Genomic DNA, 19,528 nt, shown 5'->3' with positions numbered 1-19,528 from the left:
CTGTTTTATTGCTTTTGGTAATAAATCATAAACAAATAAGAAACAAAAGCCATGAAGGTCTTCGGAGTTTAGAAATGATCTAAGTAGAGTGAAAATTATTGATTTCGGGTAAAGACTAATCAATTGGCCTGCTTTTTCTGTTTTAGTTGTTTGATCATGTGAAGACTGGAATTGAAGATGTTTGTGGACATTGGGGTCACAACTTTTGGAGAGACAAGTAAGAAGGTCTTTTGGGTTATGCCATTGGGTTATGAAGTGGCCCAGGATTCCTCTGAAAGCAGGACTTACCGATTTGTATTATTTTTTAATTGGAAATCTTTCCTGTGTTGTACCATAGTATGTCCTCTAAGATAAAGTTCAGCTATAATAGAGATGTGGAATAATAGTATCTTAAACAAGGTAAAAGCTTATTTCCCTCTTCTGTAAATAGCCAGAGATAGGCAATTTACGTTTAATAGATGAGTTTTACTCCAAGACTCCCCAGGGTCTGAGGACCCTCTGTCTAGTCGATCCACTAAGAGTAGCCTTCATTTCCAAGACTGCCTCTTGAACCACAATGGCTGCATCAATATTAGCCATTAGAGGCAGCAAGAAGGATGAAAGATGATGAAGAGACAAAGCATATGTGCTATTAATAGCTGCCTTCTAACTGAAACCATCAGAAGCTGCCATATGATTCTTCTGATGATTGGCTTGGACTCAGTCATGTGGCTATTCCTCTCTGCAAAGAGGACTGAGGATTGCGATCTATTTGGCTGAAAACTAGGGCTTCCATTACTATCCATTTTTCCACACGTGGTGCAGGACTTTGTCAAATGCAGAGATTGAGACCATCTAAGCATGTAAACAGATGAGCAGAAATATATATATACATATATACACACACACACACACATATATATAAAATTATCTGAAAAATTACATACATTTATATAAATGCATATACACACAGGCGCACACACACACAAACACACACACAAACACACACACAGAGTTTACTACTCTGTAAAAGGCTCTGTGTTGGATAAATACAATTCAGTACTGGTCTTCAAGGATCTTAAAGTTGAAGTGGAGAAGGTAGACTAGACAGGCAGAATTAGATGCATGCTTTAATATAAACTGAGAAACAGCGTCATGGGTCGAGAAGTTAGGGCCAATTCTGACAGCAGAGCTAGGAGCAGTGGGGTAGAGAAGCCAGCCCCCACCTGCTAGTGGGACCTCATCACGTACCTCTCTTCCTGACTGCACGTTTGGCACTGTCCAGAGTGGTTGCTTGAATCAGGGCTTACATCATGGAACTTACAAGTGCTACAAATCAAGGCCCTTTGTTTTCACAGAGCAATTTGTTAAACATTTATTAGCACATCACTGGCTAGGCGAGACTTTCGAAGGCAGCATTTAAGCTAATCCCTGAAGACAGAAGAACGCGTTTTAAACTATATTTGGTGGATCAATCTTGTTTTATTTTTCCTAACTTGCTAACAGAACTTTTTCCCTCCACTGCTAATTTATATTAAATTTACTAACCTACCAATGTCTGCAAGTTAACACAAGGGAATTTTTTAGTGTTTCCTGTTTGCTCATATATGCTGGCATAATATTGGGCTACATAAGAAGTACAAGCCATAGACTCAGGCCTGAAATTCTGTAATATTATAGACACAACAAAGCAATCACACAGCAAGCAGACTCCTGTGTGTGTGTATATATATGTGTGTGTGAGAGAGACCATTAGGTAATATAATGAGTGACAGAGACTTTCAGTGCTAGAACAGCCTTTACGAGCTTTACAACACTGTTTACTAATGTAGACAGGGCCCTGGGACTCAGCCTTACTATATAATGAAAGGAAAAAGATTTTGTTTGTATGGAGAGCATGCCCAATTAGCTACATGGGAACACAGGGTAATAAAATTAAGCAAATTATATTCTCCATTATAAAACAATTTTTAAATGGCCATTTCTCATGGGAAGTACGTCCTTTTCTGGAGGCAGGTGGTAGACCAGAGATCCTATACATCTGCCCTATGACCGTGGGACCTTCATAGCATGGAGGAGTCCTCGTCTGTGCCAAGTCAGTGGAACAGACCTTTTTGCCTCTCTTCTCCACTGTTTTCATAGCAATGCCTATTTTCTGCCTACCTTATTCCTTTCAACCCAACCACTTTCCTCCCTTTCCCTAGCATCCCCTCAGTATTTTCCTGAAATGACATACGAGAGACGTAACCCAGAACAGCTGGCTCCCTTTCCAAAGTGAGTATTAGGTTCAAAATGTCTACTGCTGCTCTGCCTCCCACACGGGGGAATAGAGATTGGCCCCGCACAGTCATCAGGCCACCTGGTCCTGGGGCACTGTCAGAAGAAGGAAGAGGTAGATGCTGTGGTCATGTGGGTTTGGTCTGGAACTCAGGAGAAGAAATGTCAGAGAACATTATCTCTGGGGTCCATGAGTCTGCCCTAGGAACACATCCAAAGGCTGCCAGACTAATTGGCTGTAAGTGCTAAAGATGAGAGAGCCAACCTTGCCCCATGCCTGAAAGGGAATGTTACGTGGCTAGCATTTGCCACTGCAGTGGATACACTTCTTTTAATAATTTTGAAAGCATTGATGTATTTCCGTGCACAATTTTTTTTCCAGGAAAATTTCAAAGTTTCCAGGATTGTCAAAGGCACACAGGTAGAGCAGGGAAGTGGGTGCAGCGGGATGTGGTGCTGACACAGGACATTTTAAAAATGAGTTCTGCTGAGATCACATCCTTGGTGATTGTTAATGTTACTAAACATCAGCATCAAAAAGAAGCGATTGTTTCAGGCATGTTGAGTGTCTTTCCCTTTTCTCTGGAATCCTTACGCTGTGGATTTCCAGTGGTTCTGCCGGAGAATTCTTGAGGTATTTGATCCTTTGAGAATGAAGGGGGATACGGCAGGGACCCTTCTCAGTCTTGGCACAAGCAGTCTAATGATGGTGAAATAGAACACCTATGTGTAGCTTAGCAGAGAAATGAAAGGCGTGGAACTGAAGCAAGGAAAACACACTATCACTACACAAAATAGAGCAGATGCCATTGTCCTTGGTGCTTGTTCTTCCTTTTACTTCTCTCTAGTGAGAAGCTCAAACAACAACAATAATAAAAGTTTGAAAAGGTGTGTTGCTGCTAGGAGTCCTGGCCCAATGGGCCTAACATAAAACTCCAATTAAAAGTAGAAAAAAGTAGACCCAATCTTTAGTGGCCAAAAACAAAGCACATTCAGGATGGCTCTTCTTTAATTATTCAGAGCCCTCTAGTATTTAGAACAAAGGACTATCAACAAGAATGTGGGTTAACACTGATTCCTTTCACGGCACAGGTGTGTCTATAAACCTCCTTGGACTTGTGGTGACCACGTAGTACACTTAATTCTTTCTCAACAAATATTTATTGCATGCTGCTTCACTTATGTATTGACATTATAATGTTGTGTAACAAACCATCCCCAAAACTCAGCTGCTCAGAACACGTCATTATTATTAAAGTGCATGAGTCAAGAGGCTGACTGGGGTTGGGCTTGGCCAAGTTGAGGCCGGGCTTGTTCACGTGCTCCAGTGGGTTGGCTGGCTGCCCGCTGATTCTGGCTGGACCTATCTGGTGTGACTGGGGTGAGGTGACTCTGCTCCATGTGACAGTCACCTTTGTCCTGGGACTAAGGAGCCACTCTGTATATTTTTCTAATAGTGACTGTTGAAGCACAAGATGTAAGCCTCCATGTGCAAGCCCAGGTTAAGCCACTGCTTCTTTCATTGTGTCTGCTAATAGCCCACTGACCAAAGCAAGGAACATTATTGAGCATGCTGGCAAGGAACAGGGCAAAGCAAGTCATCTAGGCCATGGTGGAAGGCCATTGCCAAGTAATATGGCAGAGGATGTGGATACAGGGAGGACGTGGGACCAAATCATTCATTCTACCACATGTGCTTATAGTGTGCCAGGCACTCGTGATATGGAAAAAAAAAAAAAACAACAAAAAAAAACGCTGCCCATGTAGACCTTACATTCTTGTGCCGGGAGACAGAAAGTAAGACAAGTACATTGTATGTCATGCTAGAAAGTGCTAACTACTATGGAGAAAAATACATCTGGGCAGCGAGATGGGGACTGCTGGGAGAGGAAGGCTGTGTGCAATTCTAACAGGATGGATAGGAAGGGCACTTTTTGAGAAAATGATTGTCAAGGAAAGACTTAAAAGAAGTGTAAAAAGTGAGCCCTGCCGGTATCTGGGGAAAAGGATTCCTAGTAGAAGGAATAGTAAGTATAAAGACTCAGAAATGGGAGCACTGCTGGTAAGTCTTTAATACAGGAAGGACACCAGTGAGGTTGCAGCTAAGGAAGAGGGGCACAGTACCAAAAGGGGCAGACCCAGATTGTGTAGGAAGTCACAGGGCATTGTACTTGTACCCAAGGAAGATGCAGAACAGTTACATCGTTGGACATATTTTAACAGGAGCACTTGGGCTTCTGTAGAAATGCAATGGTGGAAGTAGAAATGCCAATTAGGTGCTCACTACCAGAATCCGGTGAGAGAGAATGATGTTTTGGACCAGGGCGATAGCATTAGATGGGGTGGGAGATGGCTGGATTTTGTATATATTTTGATGGTGGAACCAACAGAAATTGCTGATGGAGCAAAGATTTGGAATACTGGTCTGCTAGGGCTGCCATAACCAAAGTACCACAGATTGAGTGGTTCAACAGAAATGAATTGTCTCATAATCCTGGGGGCTAGAAGTCAGACATCAAGGTGTCAGCAGGGCTCATATCTTCTGAGGGCCATAAGGGAAGGTTCTGTTCTATGCCCCTCTGCTTGGCTTGTAGATGGCTGTCTCCTCCCTGCCTCTTCACATCATCTTCCTTCTCTCTGTATGTGTTGGAATCCAAATCTCTTCTTTTTGTAAGTGCACCAGTCATTTTGGATTTGGGCCCATTTTGATGGCCTCATCTTGACTTAATCACTTCTGTAAACACTAGATCTTCAAATGTGGTCACAGTCTGAGCTACTGGGGATTAGACTTTAGCATATGAATTTTTGGCGGGACACAATTCAGCCCATAACATACAACATGAGAAAAGTAGAAGAATCCAGGATGACACCAGGATTTTTGACCTGGTGGAGTCATCGTTCACTGAGATGGGAAGACTCTGGCAGAATGTCAGTTCAGTTGGAATATGTTAAATTTGAGATGCCCCAGAGCTATCCAGCTGCAGATGTTGAGTAAGTAGCCAAAAGCTCATATCTGGGGTTTGGCCGAGAGGTTGGAGCTGGAGATACAAATGTGGGGGTCATTGGCATAGAGATGCTATTAAAAGCTAGACTGGGCAAGATGGTGATGGGAGTGAGTGGCGGTATGAAAGAGAACCAAGAACTGAGGCCCAGAGCACTCCCACATTAGGAGGTCAAAAGAAAAAAACAAAACAGAGAGAGGGTGAGAAAGAGGTTGGTGTACCCCAGGGTGGTATCCTGGAAGCCAAACGAAGACAATAGTTTAAACAAGTGAGGGCAGGAAAGATGAGGATTCATAATTGCCCACTGCAATTATATCATGTGGTTCACTGACCACTTTGATAAGAGTAGCTTTAATGCAGTATTGAAGCAATGTGAATGTTCAAGAGAGAATCAGAGGAGAGGAATTGGAGAAAACAAACAGTGAGAACCTTTCTGAGCCATTTTGCTAAAAGCAGAAGTAGAGAAATGGTAAAGAGAGAAACATATGTATTTTAATCTGTAATTAGTGAATACTAGATTTATGTGCATCAGGGTCATATATAAAAATGTAGCAGTATGTGTCATATATACATATATGTATATGTGTATATATACATATCTGTGTATGTATACATATCTATATGTATATGTACATACACATACATGCATACATATGTATAATACACACACACACATGCATATGTGTGTGTGTGTGTGTATATATATATACATACACGTACATATGTATATATACACATACACATTTATACAGGTAGGCACCTACTAAATATATAAAATGACCAGATTAGCTAAATGCTGCTACTAAGTATTCTCCTGGGAATGGTGGAAATGACTTTATTGGTAAAAACAACAACAATTTTCTTAGTCAATCCAGTATTAATTTATTGAAAGTTTCTTTATTTACAGGTTTAAAAAGTTTGATCATAAATATCTGCGGAAGCTTTTGATTCGGGAAAACCAACCAAAGTCAAGCATTGTATCTTTATATAAGAAGCTTGAAATAAAACATGCCATTGAGATGGCAGAGACTGGGATGATAAGTACTGTCCCTACATATCCATCTCTAAAGTAAGTATGGTCTTGCAAAACAAAAGTTAGTATTGCTAAATATGCATTGATAGTATTTTGAAACTAGTAATAATAATTTTGAAAATTTGACCCAGGCCAGGTGCAGTGGCTCATTCCTGTAATCCCAGCACTTTGGGAGGCCGAGGCAGGCAGATCACTTGAGGCCAGGAGTTCAAGACCAGTCTGGCCAACATGGTGAAACCCTGTCTCTACTGAAAATACAAAAATTAGCTGGGCATGATGGTGTGTACCTGTAATACCAGCTACTCAGGAGGCTAAGGCATGAGAATCACTTGAACCCAGAAGGCAGAGGTTGCAGTGAACCGAGATCGTAGCACTGCACTCCAGCCTGAGTGACAGGGTGAGACACTGTCTCAAAAAAAAAAAAAAAAAAAAAAATTGACCTGTGCCCTAGAAAGATGTCTTAAAATCTCACAGCAGAATGAGATTCTGGTTAAAATATGAAACCTTAGACATGTGTATGTTATGTTATTTTATATGTTTTATGTCCTGTTTTGTGTTATGTTATTTTAGACCCTTGAGAGAAACAAGATTAAATTACCCAGGGAGGAAAACAAGGATTATAAAGAGCCTTAAACTGCTTCTATGAATTTTCCTAAACAATATCCAACTGATAAAAAATAACCAAATGTATGAGTAGACAAGAAAATGTGATTTAGGCCAGGCGCAGTGGCTCATGCCTGTAATCCCAGCACTTTGGGAGGCTGAGGCGGGAGGATCATGAGGTCAGGAGATCAAGACCATCCTGGCTAACACAGTGAAACCCTGTCTCTGCTAAAAATAAAAAAATTAGCTGGGCGTGGTGGCAGGCGCCTGTAGTCCCAGCTACTCAGGAGGCTGAGGCAGGAGAATGGTGTGAACCCGGGAGGCGGAGCTTGCAGTGAGCCGAGATAGTGCCACTGCACTCCAGCCTGGGTGATGAGCAAGACTCCGTCTCAAAAAAAAACAAAAACAAAAAAAGAAAATGTGATTTAAAACATTAAGAAAAAGAAACAAAATAGTTGTAATAAGCATAACAGGAATTCAGATAACTGAATTATCAGACAGACTTTTAAAGTATAAAATGTGTGTGTGTGTGTGTGTGTGTGTGTGTCTGTGTCTGTGTATGTTTAAGGAAAGAAAATTACATTGAAAGTTTTGGCAATATCATGGAGATTATTAAATGGAAATTCTTGAGCTACAAACAAAGTAACTGACTTTATGATCTTATTTGATGTGTGTAGCAGCAGATTAGACAGAGTTAATGAGAGAAATGCTTAATTAGAAAATAGGTAATAAGGAAATAACCAAAATAAAGAAAAAGAGAAAAATACAGAAAGCTACATATTGAGTGCAAAACAGATACATTAAAGACAATATTACTAGAAGAAAAGAAATACTCAATATTGTTCAATTTTAAATTTTCCTCAAGCTGATATTTGGATTCAATGACATGTCATTCAAAATCCCAGGGTGTGTGTGTGTGTGTGTGTGTGTGTGTGTGTGTGTGTGTGTGTATGTTTAGATCAGTTGGTCCTAAAGTTTTAATGGAAATACAAAAAGTCAAGACAATTTTGAAGATGTACAGACTTGGAAGGTTTACATTATTAGATAACAGGACTTCATATAAAGTTACATGATTAAGACAATATGATATTGGAACAGGACAGATAAGCAAGCCAGTGGAACAAAATAGTTCAGAACAGACCCACCAATATATGGAAATCTGATTAATGACAAAGTTTACAGAATAAGCAGTGGGGGAGAAAAGATGCCTTGAATAAATGGTTCTGATCAATTAGGTATTCATATGAAAATAAAATGAAATTAACCACTGCCTCACACTATCAAGTCAAGGTATACTGTAGATCTGAATGTGAGAAGTGAAACAATAAAGCTTTTGAAGATTCTGTAGGAACATACCTTAATGTTGTGATAGGAAATTACTTTTTTTAAACAAGCTCCAAAAAGCACAAGCTATAAAGAAAAAGATTGATATACTGAACTGTATTAAAATCATGAGATTTTGTTTAGCCCAATACATCCTTAAAGAGGTGAAAAGGCAAATCACAGACTGGGAGAAGATACTTGCCTCACATAACTGACAAAGGGCTACGGGAAAAAAGACAATCCTATAGAACAATGGACAAGGAACTTGTTCAGACACTTGATAACACAGGATATGCAAATGGCAAATAATCATGTGTGTTCTAAAAAACATGCATGTGAATATTCATAGAAGCATTGTTTGCAATATCCAAAAATTGGAATTTAGCCAACTATACATCAACAACAAAACAGATGAACTGTGGTATACTTATACCATGGAATATTATACAGCAGTGAAACTGAATGCATTATAGCCATATGCAATAACATAAATGAATCTTCAGCATAATGCTCAGGAACAGAAGCTAAATGCAAAAGACTACGTATTATACTGTTTCATGTATATAAGGTTTAAGTTCAGGCACAATGAATCTATGACATTAGAAGTCAGAATAGTTATTACTGTTGGCAAAGAGGGAGAGAATTAGTGATTGGTAGGAGGAACATGAAGTAGTTTCTGGGATTCTAGTGAATGTTCTGTTTCTTGACTTGAGCAGTGGTTGTCTAAGTATGTTCACTTCCTTGAACATATAAGATTCGTGTAGTTTATATTACATTTTATAAAAAATTGTTTAAGTATAAACAGGGATGTAGTCGTACACTTGTCACTAGATGTATGCAAAAATATTTTGGTAGGAATTTGGTGTGCACATTATATAAGAAAATGAGATATCAAAAAGATAGATCGTTACTTAATGACCTCTTATATTCCTTCCGACTCTGAAAATCCGTGAATTAACTTTGATGATCAAAAAAAAAAAAAAAACCTGACTAGAAAGTGGGACAACTGTCTAAACAACAACACCTTTCCCTGAGAAAATGCTTCTCATAAACCATCTGAGCAATTGAGAGGAGGCAAAAATGAATCATCCAACTCTAGAGAAGTCTGTCCCGCTGAAGCATCAGTTCTGTTTGCTCCTCTCTGTGTATCCATTACCCACTGTGCACCAGGTTTTGTACCCAAGTAATTACTTTCATGATTGGTTCACAGCAATGCTAAATTTGCATTGAAAAATACAAGAAAACTATGCTCTTTAATTTCTGTGTCCTCAGTGCCTCTTCTAGAAGGCTTGCATTTATGCATATTAACCTTCCTGGCTTTAATTTGTTTTCTTGATTTTTCTTTTCTCTTTATTTTCTCGTACTACATATTTTTGTAGCCTGCCTCAAACCCTTTTTTGGAAGGAGTTAGAATAAAAACATATAAATGCAGTCCCAATGGTCATTCTTTGCGGTGGTTACATTCCATAAAGTAGCCTCAAATACTGATACGCAAATACTGAAAGCTTTTTTTTTTCTTTTTCTGAGGCAGAGTCTTGCTCTGTCACCCAGGCTAGAGTACAATGGTATGATCTCAGCTCACTGCAACCTCCGCCTCCCGGGTTCAAGAGGTTCTCCTGCCTCAGCCTCCTCAATAGTTGGGATTACAGGCGCCCACCACCACACCCGGTTAATTTTTGTATTTTTAGTAGAGACTGGGTTTCGCCATGTTGGTCAGGTTGGTCTCGAACTCCCAACCTCAGGTGATCCACCCCCCTCATCGGTCTCCCAAAGTGCTGGGATTACAGGCATGAGCCACTGCACCTGGCTGCAAATACTGAAACGTTTTTCTATGGGGACATACAACGTTAGGTTCCTTTGAGCCTCTGGTCACAAAATTTTCATCAGCCAATCGATATGTAACCTATTTTATGTATGTTTATGTTTACAGATACCTTATTTAATATACATCACTAATTCACTGACATTGAATTCATGGTCAAGAACACTATAAACTCATGTATGACCAAGCTTACTTAACACATTTTCTCTGTAAGGCACATCACAGGCTTCTTGTGCTTGGGAACTCTAGACAGCACTTCGGCAATGCCTGGGGGCCATTTAAAGCAGTAGAATCACCAATAAATAATGTAAAAATATAAATAATCATAGCGCTAAATAGACTGTGAGAAGGACATTATGGAAACAAGAAAGCAGACGCCTCCTTGTTCAACATCTTCAGGGAAAGTGTGTAAAATGACTCAAATTTTTTGTCACTCTGCATATGTCTGTGAATAACTGCAAAAATACTGAAATTCTGATATTGGGTTTATAAATCAATACTAGCAAGTAGGTGAGTTCATGATTATGGAACCCACAAATGAGGATTGACTGGATATACGTACATGTTATAAACGGTGTGTTTGCAAATATTTATGATGAGGTTTTTAAAATATGAAAACTTAATGGTAAATTGAAGTCAATTAGGTTTCTGTTGGAGAAAACTATTCTATTTTACTTTATTTATGGAGTGTTAGAAATAATAAAGTGATGTAGCATTATAAGCCATTGTAGTTTTTCTTCCTTGAAAATATAATGACATGAATAGACTCTGAAAACTTGTGAATTGTTAAACGTGCCATGAATGATTTTGAAACTGAAATAAGAGTTACAGAATTTGGAATTATTTTAAGTTACTGAATAATCCCCAAGGGCTATTTTTAAAACTGAAGACTCGTCTTAAATACTTATGGCTCTAAGGAAGAAAATCAATGATTCTAATATTTGTTGAAAGGTAAAATATTCTTTTTCTAAACTTTCACAGTGATTGTCGTGAAGAAAAAATAAGGAGGGCCACATCTACTGAAACTGATGAAATTCGAGAACTCCTATCAAGAAATCTCTATCACATCCGTCAGCGAGTGAGAATAATTTATGTAGCAAAATATTTACTTACCGTTGGCTAACAGGACGCCTTCTGGTTTTGCGCTGTAATTGGAGACTGCACCATGACACTGGGCTCAGCAGGTCCCATGCTGGGCATCTTCTCTCCTTCTGCTTCTCTCCACCCTGCTTCAGGGTCTTACTATCCTCCTGGACACCATGGCTGAAGCCTTGGGGTCCCCTGGGAGTTCTGCTGCTGTGCTCTTAGATATAAAGAAATGCACATGTAGACTAATTTTAAAGAAATGAATTGATTGCTGTTTGTTTTAAAGAAATAGTTTTATAGCTTAGACTTTTAAAATGGAGCTCACCCTCCTTGTTGTTTATAAAGTGCTATAGTTTCTTCTTTCCTGAGTCACTTCTTTCACTTCGTTTCCATTGTTAGCACCTTATTCTAATAATTTGCTAACAACACAGCTAAGGAATAGAGAGTGCCCTCAATTTTCCAAGCCCCATTTCAGTGTGTTGCATGCGTTAACTCATTTAATCCTCCAATGAGTGGTAGGTGTTACTGTTGTCGCCATTTCACAGATAAAGAAATTGAGGCACAGGGAGGTGAAGTGGCACTTGGGCTTGTCAGGAGTCCTCCTCACTCATGTGGGGGTGTTTCAGCAGCTTCTTAGCTGGTCTCCCCACAGGGTGTCCCCATTCCATCCACATGACTCTTACCTGACCCTTTTTCCTACAGTACCTTTTAATTTAAAATGAAACAAAACAATAGTTGTGGCTCCCAAGCTAAACTATTCATTGAAAATTTGGACTCTATTTCCAAGTTCCACTTTATCCAACCGTATTTCCACATCTCCCTCACCCATCTGCTCCCTGAAACACCCAGGGAGTGAGAGGTTCTGTTTTTGTACTTTGGCCCAAGTGGATTTCTCACTATCCCCCGGGAGCATCTCACACCTTCCTGTCAGCTGGTCCAAAGCCTCCAGTTTTTAAGGCTCCCCCAACAGCCACCATATTATTCCCATCCTGTGGTTAAATGGAATAGCACTTGGAGCTTATACGGTACCATGTAGTTGCAGCACTTATTTCCATGATTTTGTATAATTGTGTTAGCCTTAGATGCTCAATGAGATAGTAATCTCCTCAAGGCAGGAATGAAGCTTTGTTCTGTGTTACGTTTGCATCTCTCAATAGAACCTAATATATTTCTGGACATGGGGATATTCCCAAGAAGTACATGTTTATTCTATCAGAAATGAATTTAATTATTTATGATTTATTTTAGGAACCACATTTTTATGTACCCTATAAAACTAAAAGCGGATGCCATGTACAGCCCTGGTTTAGGAATTTTATTTTTCAAACACTGGAAGGTAATCATTGTGAGGAGTGTCACCAGCTCTCTTCATGTGACAACCCAGTTGAAAAAAGGGAACGTTCTGAAGTTAGTCAGAAGGGCATGGCACCACCAAGTGGCTCAAAGTGGTTTGTTTTTAACGTCAGTAATTCCTATTCAAAAGAGGCTGTAGCATGGTGACTTGTATTTTATTTCCAGATGTTAATGATGGCTAAATATCTACAAGAGACATCAAGGTAGACACGGCACTTGATGAAATCAATCATTTTTCTCCTTTATGAAAATCACACTTTTCAATGAAAAACAAACCTTATGATCTGACTTTTATTGAAGGATGAACTATGTGGCACATACCTGTAATACCGACTTGGAAGGCTGAGGTGGGAGAGTTGCCTGAGCCCAGGAGTTGGAGGCTGCAGTGAGCTATGAGCGCCACTGCATTCCAGCCTGAGTGACAGAGCAAGACCTCAACTCTAAAAAAGAAAAAGAAAAAAAAAAAAAACACAAAATGAAAAGAAAATATAAATTCTTTGAAGATCTGAAAACTGTTTGTTAATTTTTATACTCTTAATTTTTTGCTCTGCACAGAAGTTGTAAGTGCTTAGCTGAGGTGCAGATCCAAAGAAATGTGGTAAAGTCTTGGAATTTCTGGGGAAATGATCAGGTTTTTTTTTTTTAATGTCCTCTATGTGTTTCATTTCAGACTTTATCCTACAACAGACACAGTCTGACTGCCGACACAAATGAGAGACAAGCCAAGGAGATTCTGATTCGCCGGCGGCACAGTTTGCGAGAAAGCATTAGGAAGGACAGCAGCTTGAAACGAGAACACAGGGTAACTGAGTGTGTGCCTCTGGGAGACTTCCAGGGGTGGAGCCAACAGCCCTTCCATTGATCAGCTGATGGTCATCATCAGCTCTGCCAATCAAGTGGCTGTTGACAGTTCTCTGAGAAGCTGCAGGAAGGCCAGGTGGCTGGGGGATGTGAGTGTTCGCAGGTAGTGTGGCCAGCATTGCAGTTGGTTCAGGGAACTGTCAATAAATGAGGAAAGCCATTTAAAAACAATATTGTGGGCCTGGTGTGGTGGCTCACGCCTGTAATGGCAGCACTTTGGTAAGCCGAGGTGGGTGGATTGCCTGAGCTCAGGAGTTTGAGACCAGCCTGGGCAACATGGTGAAACCCCATCTCTACTAAAATACAAAAAACATTAGCTGGGTATGGTGGCATGCACCTGTAATCCCAGCTTCTTGGGAGACTGAGACAGAAGAATAGCTTGAACCGAAGTGGAGATTGCAGTGAGCCGAGATCGCGCCACTGCACTCCAGCCTGGATGACAGAGCGAGACTCCGTCTTAATAATAATAATAATAATATGATATATTGGCTTCACGTAGCAAGAATTGAGGCTTATTTTTAATAATATCCTATATTGGGTTGTCAGAAATCAAAATGGTTATATGTGAACAAGGAGTTACTTTATGTGTAAAATGTAGCAGTGTTAATTAAAAGTTAATTTAAAACACTAGTGACTGCGGTACTTGAAATGCCAGTAAATTAGCTGTAGTAATACTTTTTGTTCTATTAATATCATTTTAAAGATTTATTAAAGTAAAAAAAAAACCTTACATATATATATTTGTAAACATATCTTCTTCCCCATACGTGTAGGTTCTAAGTCTTTCTGGCAGTACTTTTATACATAGATGTTTCAGTAGCTTTTCTTTGAGAAGAGCCAGTGGTTTTCATATGTGTTTCTAATTTATTTCCCACTTATTTCTATTTCCCTTTGTAGGGATCTCCATTCTATTTTGGAAGGGATTTAATTATTTCAAGTTATAACAGTTACAGCCCTCCACAAAGTAATTTTGGAATCAGGAATTAAAATTCTGGTTTTTATCATGAAGTTTTGCCATACAATTTTTAATCTTTAATATACAATAAGTGGCACTTGTATCATTTAAGTACGATTTTATATTTTACAGGCTTCCACTTCAACCTCCCGATATTTATCCTTACCTAAAAATACAAAGCTTCCAGAAAAGCTACAAAAGAGGAAGACTATTTTTAATGCAGGTAATGAATATAGTTGGAGCTGAAAAATTTTAAATTTATTTGCCAATGTTTATAAACTAGACAAATTTTCCTATTATTTTTCTTCATTAAGCGTGAGTTCCAGAGTTTGCAAATCTAAAATAATAACTGGGTGAATTTTACTCTGCATTGCAACGTTTTGGAAAGGCATTCTGTGCAGATTCTAAAGAATCCAATCAGTTATTTTCCAGCAAATATTGTCACCATGGGGTTCAAGGGCAGGTAAACAGAAAGTTGTAATTCTGCAAATGTTTAAGTAATTAAAATTTTAAAGTAATTCCAATATATTTTCATGAAAGCAGCCATATATTTATTCTGGCTATAACTATAAAGCTTTGTTATAATGTCTAATATCTTTTTAATGTGATAGTTATCTTTATGTAGACACCGAAGACATTGTCTGTGAACCCCAGAAGAACTATATTAGGATTTCATGTTATTAAAATGTGGGATGTCTAAGGGACTTCATGCAGAAAGAGAAAACCAAATACCATATATTTTCACTTACAAGTGGGAGCTAAACATTAGATACACAGGACACAAAGGCGGGAACAATAAACACTAGGGATTTCAAAAGGTGGGAGGTAGGGAGCCGGGCAAGGGGCAAGGGTTGAAAAATTACCTGTTGGTACTATGTTCACTACTTGGGTGATGGGATTTTTAGAAGCCCAAACCTCAGCACCATGCAATATACCCATGTAACAAATCTGCACATGTACCCCTAGAATCTAAAATAAAATTTTCTTTAAATGTGGGATGGAACAATCATTACCCCTCTTTTTTTGGTGGGGGGGCTTGCTTAATTAACTGTGAAGAGGGAAGTCTAAATGATGGCTGGTGGTAAAGGAGGGTGAGGCGAGAATAATCGGGGGAAGACAAGGCAGCACTGAATATTTAGAACAGTGGCCCTTGGTCCCACCAGCAAACATGCTGTCAGTTCCCAAGAATGTCAACTCCTGGACAAGCATTTTGTTCACTGCCTTACCCACAGCGCTCCAGCACCTGAATCTGGTTCCAAAGCTGTCTCCTCCCTTTGTTTGCCAAGGGTTTTGGCCCTTTTGTGGACATGTAAAGGAAATCAGCAAAGCCGTGTTTGAGGTTCCAGATCAAGGCAAGAATCTTCTCCATAGCATGTGATTATCAGACCGCCTGCTGTGTGCCAGATGCCAGGCTGAGCCCTCCTGGGATCATCCCTGTGGGGCAGATGAGCACAGCTGCTACTACCAAAGGGGCTCGGTTGGAATCCCAGCTCCACCACCTACAGATACCTCTTGAACCTAGTTACCCCATCTGTAAAGTAGGTGATTGTGAAGACAAAATGGGCTAACGCATTTGAAAAGACTTAAGACAATGCCTGGCACACAGTAAGCTCTTCAAAGTTAGCATGAATATATACTTGTGGGCATGGGTGCTCGCAGGGGTTATGTGAGATGCACAAGGCCACTCACCTAAAATTAGCACAAGCCCGCTAACCTCCCCTCTCCCCAGAGTCCCAGGACATATCAGTTGCCTGACCCACTAAGGTACTGAAGTTTCTTGCAATGCCTTCTCTCTAAAATGCTTGCCCACCTTGTCTTTTGCTCCGTGATAGATGGCAATAGCAGTGACTCAGACACAGATGCCGGGACCACCGTGCTCAATTTGCAGCCCAGAGCCAGGCGCTTCTTGCCAGAACAGTTCTCCAAGAAATCCTCCCAGGCCTATAAAATGGAATGGAAGAACGAGGTAGATGTTGAATCTGGCCGAGAGAAGCCCAGCACCCCCCCAACACCTCACAGCAGAGAAAAGGGCACCCAGACGTCAGGCTTACTACAGCAGCCCCTTCTCTCTAAAGACCAGTTTGACCCAGAGAGGGAAGACAGTTTGACTGAATGCATCCCGCCCAAGCCACCACCACGGTTGGTCTGGAGGGCATCGGAACCTGGAAGCCGGAAAGCCAGATTCGGGAGTGAGAAGCCTTAATAGAAGCAGCCAAAGCAGATGTGAGTGTCTGACCCAGCACAGCTGTGCTTTGTTACTCTGAAACCCGACAAAACAGTGGAATCCATGAAAACTCTCTGTGCATCTAAATACTTCCGGGGGGCGATAGATTCATGCCACGGATAAATGAGGCAAATCCGAAGAAAAGGAAAATCCAATAAAAAATAGTCCCACAAAATGCCTTTTGTGACTTACAGGTGGCAATTGTATTATTTGCAGGCCTGAAAAAAAAAAAATGGTAATGTGTGCCTTTATTGAACTTGAATGACAGAACTTGAAATTTTTAACACACCCTTGTCGGTGAAGATTTTAATATATTACGTATGTGCTTCAGATTTTATTTATGAAAAAATATGTATATCTGTAATCAGTCGTTAAGTGAATGGCACTAAAAGTATCGAGAACAGCTTTCTTTCCCAGGGGAGAAGGATGGCGCTTGGGGGTGACTCCTAAGCTCAGGGTGGAAGCTTTTCCCTGTCCTGACCCGATGGAGCAGCTGGTAAGTGAAGAGCACAGCTGGAAGCAGAGACACCTGATGACTCAAACTGGGCAAACAATCAGAACATCATCCTGAAGGAATGGCCTGACTCCCAGAGCGCAGATTGGAGGTGCCAGGACTCCTATGAACTACTGAGAGTCTGTTTTTTAACTTGTTCCTCTGTCTACTGTGTGTTTGGGGGTGACATCAAAATTCCATTTCTTCTTCTTGTTTAAATGGGGCAGAGAGAAAGGATGCCCAAGTATCCACCAGCTTATTGTGCTGACAGATTTGGGAGCAGCTTTTGATGAAGTTCCACCCATGAGGGTCCATGTGGCAAGTGGGGGCACAGGGCAGCACCTGGTTACAACTTGCTGGTGGGTTTTATGTTGTGCAATAGTAGGAGGAGGAGGCAGGTGATCTATGCCGATCTATGATCACCTGCTTCAGCAGAATTTTTCTGTAGAGTGATGCTTGAATTTTGAGCCTCCAGGTTAGAGGCTCCAAGCAGACAAGGAAGAAAGTTTATAGATACAATATTCTAAAGTTTAACAAGTTGAGTTGGTGAGATATCAAGTTTTGAATTTTATTCGGGAAGCACTTTGGAGAATGTGGGAGTCCTACTGTTTTGCACTAGTCTGTAATTTGTTACCTCTCCGCATTCGATAATATAGTAACTCAGAATTTTCATATAAAATTGAATTATACTCATTGGAGTACTTTTTAAAAGTACAGCAGAAAGAAAAGAAGTGGAATATAAGCATTAAAGATTAGTATTTGATTCTCTATCTCTTAACTGTAGATTTTATTGGCCTGTCTTTCTTCTAAATAATTCTTTAAAACTTGACTGGAACACGCTCTGCATTTCTGAGTGTAGAAAGTAAATGAAGCCACTCACACAGTCCTTTGATTTCCCACTGAAGATACCCCAAAGGATGCAAGTGCCTACTGTATTATCAGGAGGGAAACATGAAAATCTTAAGACAAAAATCCTCAGAAGTGGTTTTCCACCCCTTCACCACCTCCACCAACAAGGAGAAGTAAATCTACACCTTTTTCTCATGTTCTAAAGTCTTAGAATACTGCTGGATTGTCAAGCATGAGACACAGCAAAGGTTACATACACAAGGTACAAGTTCATAGGAGCACAATTCCTTGATCCAGGGAAAGTAGCATAGAATGCAATTTGAAAACTACAGGCTTAGGACTTTGTGCCAAAATCTCTATTTTAAATGAAAATATTTATATATATAAATACATTTATTCTGCTTAACACAAATGAAAACTGACATAAAATTTTATAACATGATTCATCAAGATATGTGATGTAGATTTTTGAGAATGCCAAAAATCAATTTTCAGAATAGCTACAGTATGAAATCTGAAAAGAAATACAGAAATTGAAAGTGACCTTAAAGAATAAATTTCCTCATTTTTCCTGGTTTCCTATGTTTATAACTATTTTACAGAGTTTAACTTTCTGGAACTGAAGGGGAAAACATGAAAATGTTTACATCACTTCTTGTTAAGCAGGTAGACCAAATTCAGCTTTCAGTAATTCATCCATATAGAATTTGGATGACCATGTATAAAGGAAAACTTAAATCTTAATTACTATCAGTTTTTTTCTTGTTTGTTGAATGACAAAGGCAATAAAAATAAATTTGACTTTGGCTTTTTCTCTATACTTTCTTCTTTTTGCAACTCTTAAATTCTAGTCGCTGGTCATTATGAAGGAGAGTATTGACTAAATATTTTCATAATCTAAATACTGTCACAATCTAAATTTCTGTACTAGAGAGAGCCCTAGTCCTTAGTAAAGCCCTTCCTTCGTCCAAACAACACTTGATCCAACCAAAGTTCCAATGTGACTGTAGATTTTTGATAGGTCTTCGGTGTTGGTTGTAACAAAATTTGATTTGAACCACCTATAAGTGAAAAGTCGGGGTTTATTACTTTATATGTAATGCTAAGGGGAGACTGTTGGGAACAGTTATGTCAGTGAGCAAACTAGAAATTGGCTTCAAAGTCTGATACTTTTAAAAGCATGTGTTTTGTGCGTATGCTCACAAAGTGTCTGTGAAGAGATTTCTTTCAGCTTTTGCTCAGCTTTATGGTGGGGTGTATTATTTTACCTGGGCAGTGAGGGTATTGATTTATATAAAAACTGTAGAGAAACACAGTTAGTACAAGTCTCAGCACGTTTTGCATTTATTGTACTGCCCAAATTGTGTTTATGTTAAAAGTCGTGTTTTATAATCTGCAATATTTTTGTCAAAGTGCACACTGTACTTTCTTCTTAAAAATGTGATTAAAGAGATCACTTTGTCCGGATGAAGCAGCTGTTGGCATTATCTGCTGAGGTTTGACCACCACGTGCTGATTCTCTCATCAATCTGAAAAAGAACACTCTGGCACACACGAGGTTAAAGTGTGTGGCTCGCTGCTACTTTTTATCCCACTTTTTAACCAACCCTTTCTTCACCCCCCTTCTAAGGAAAGCAGAAGCCCCGTTTGGTTACCAGCTTCGTGGCA

The 19,528-nt window shown here is 39.7% G+C and overlaps 1 protein-coding gene across 2 annotated transcripts in view; it reads left to right on the top strand.

The window, feature by feature from the left end:
* LOC105490131 (solute carrier family 9 member A2) overlaps positions 1–19,327 on the top strand; it is a 90,323-nt gene extending 70,996 nt beyond the window's left edge. For both annotated transcript variants that reach the window (XM_011755518.3, XM_011755517.3), the window contains 6 exons: positions 147–217; positions 6,166–6,327; positions 11,021–11,117; positions 13,149–13,280; positions 14,427–14,517; positions 16,127–19,327. In XM_011755518.3, coding sequence (XP_011753820.2) covers positions 147–217; positions 6,166–6,327; positions 11,021–11,117; positions 13,149–13,280; positions 14,427–14,517; positions 16,127–16,497 — 924 coding nt within the window. In that variant the 3' untranslated portion in view covers positions 16,498–19,327. The remainder of the gene's footprint in view (positions 1–146; positions 218–6,165; positions 6,328–11,020; positions 11,118–13,148; positions 13,281–14,426; positions 14,518–16,126) is intronic.
* Positions 19,328–19,528: the final 201 nt, after the last annotated feature.

Source organism: Macaca nemestrina, chromosome 13, assembly GCF_043159975.1.
Source record: "Macaca nemestrina isolate mMacNem1 chromosome 13, mMacNem.hap1, whole genome shotgun sequence".
Taxonomy (NCBI): Eukaryota; Metazoa; Chordata; class Mammalia; order Primates; family Cercopithecidae; genus Macaca; species Macaca nemestrina.
The sequence above is the reverse complement of the archived record's forward strand: the minus strand, read 5'-3'. Positions and strand labels throughout refer to the sequence as shown.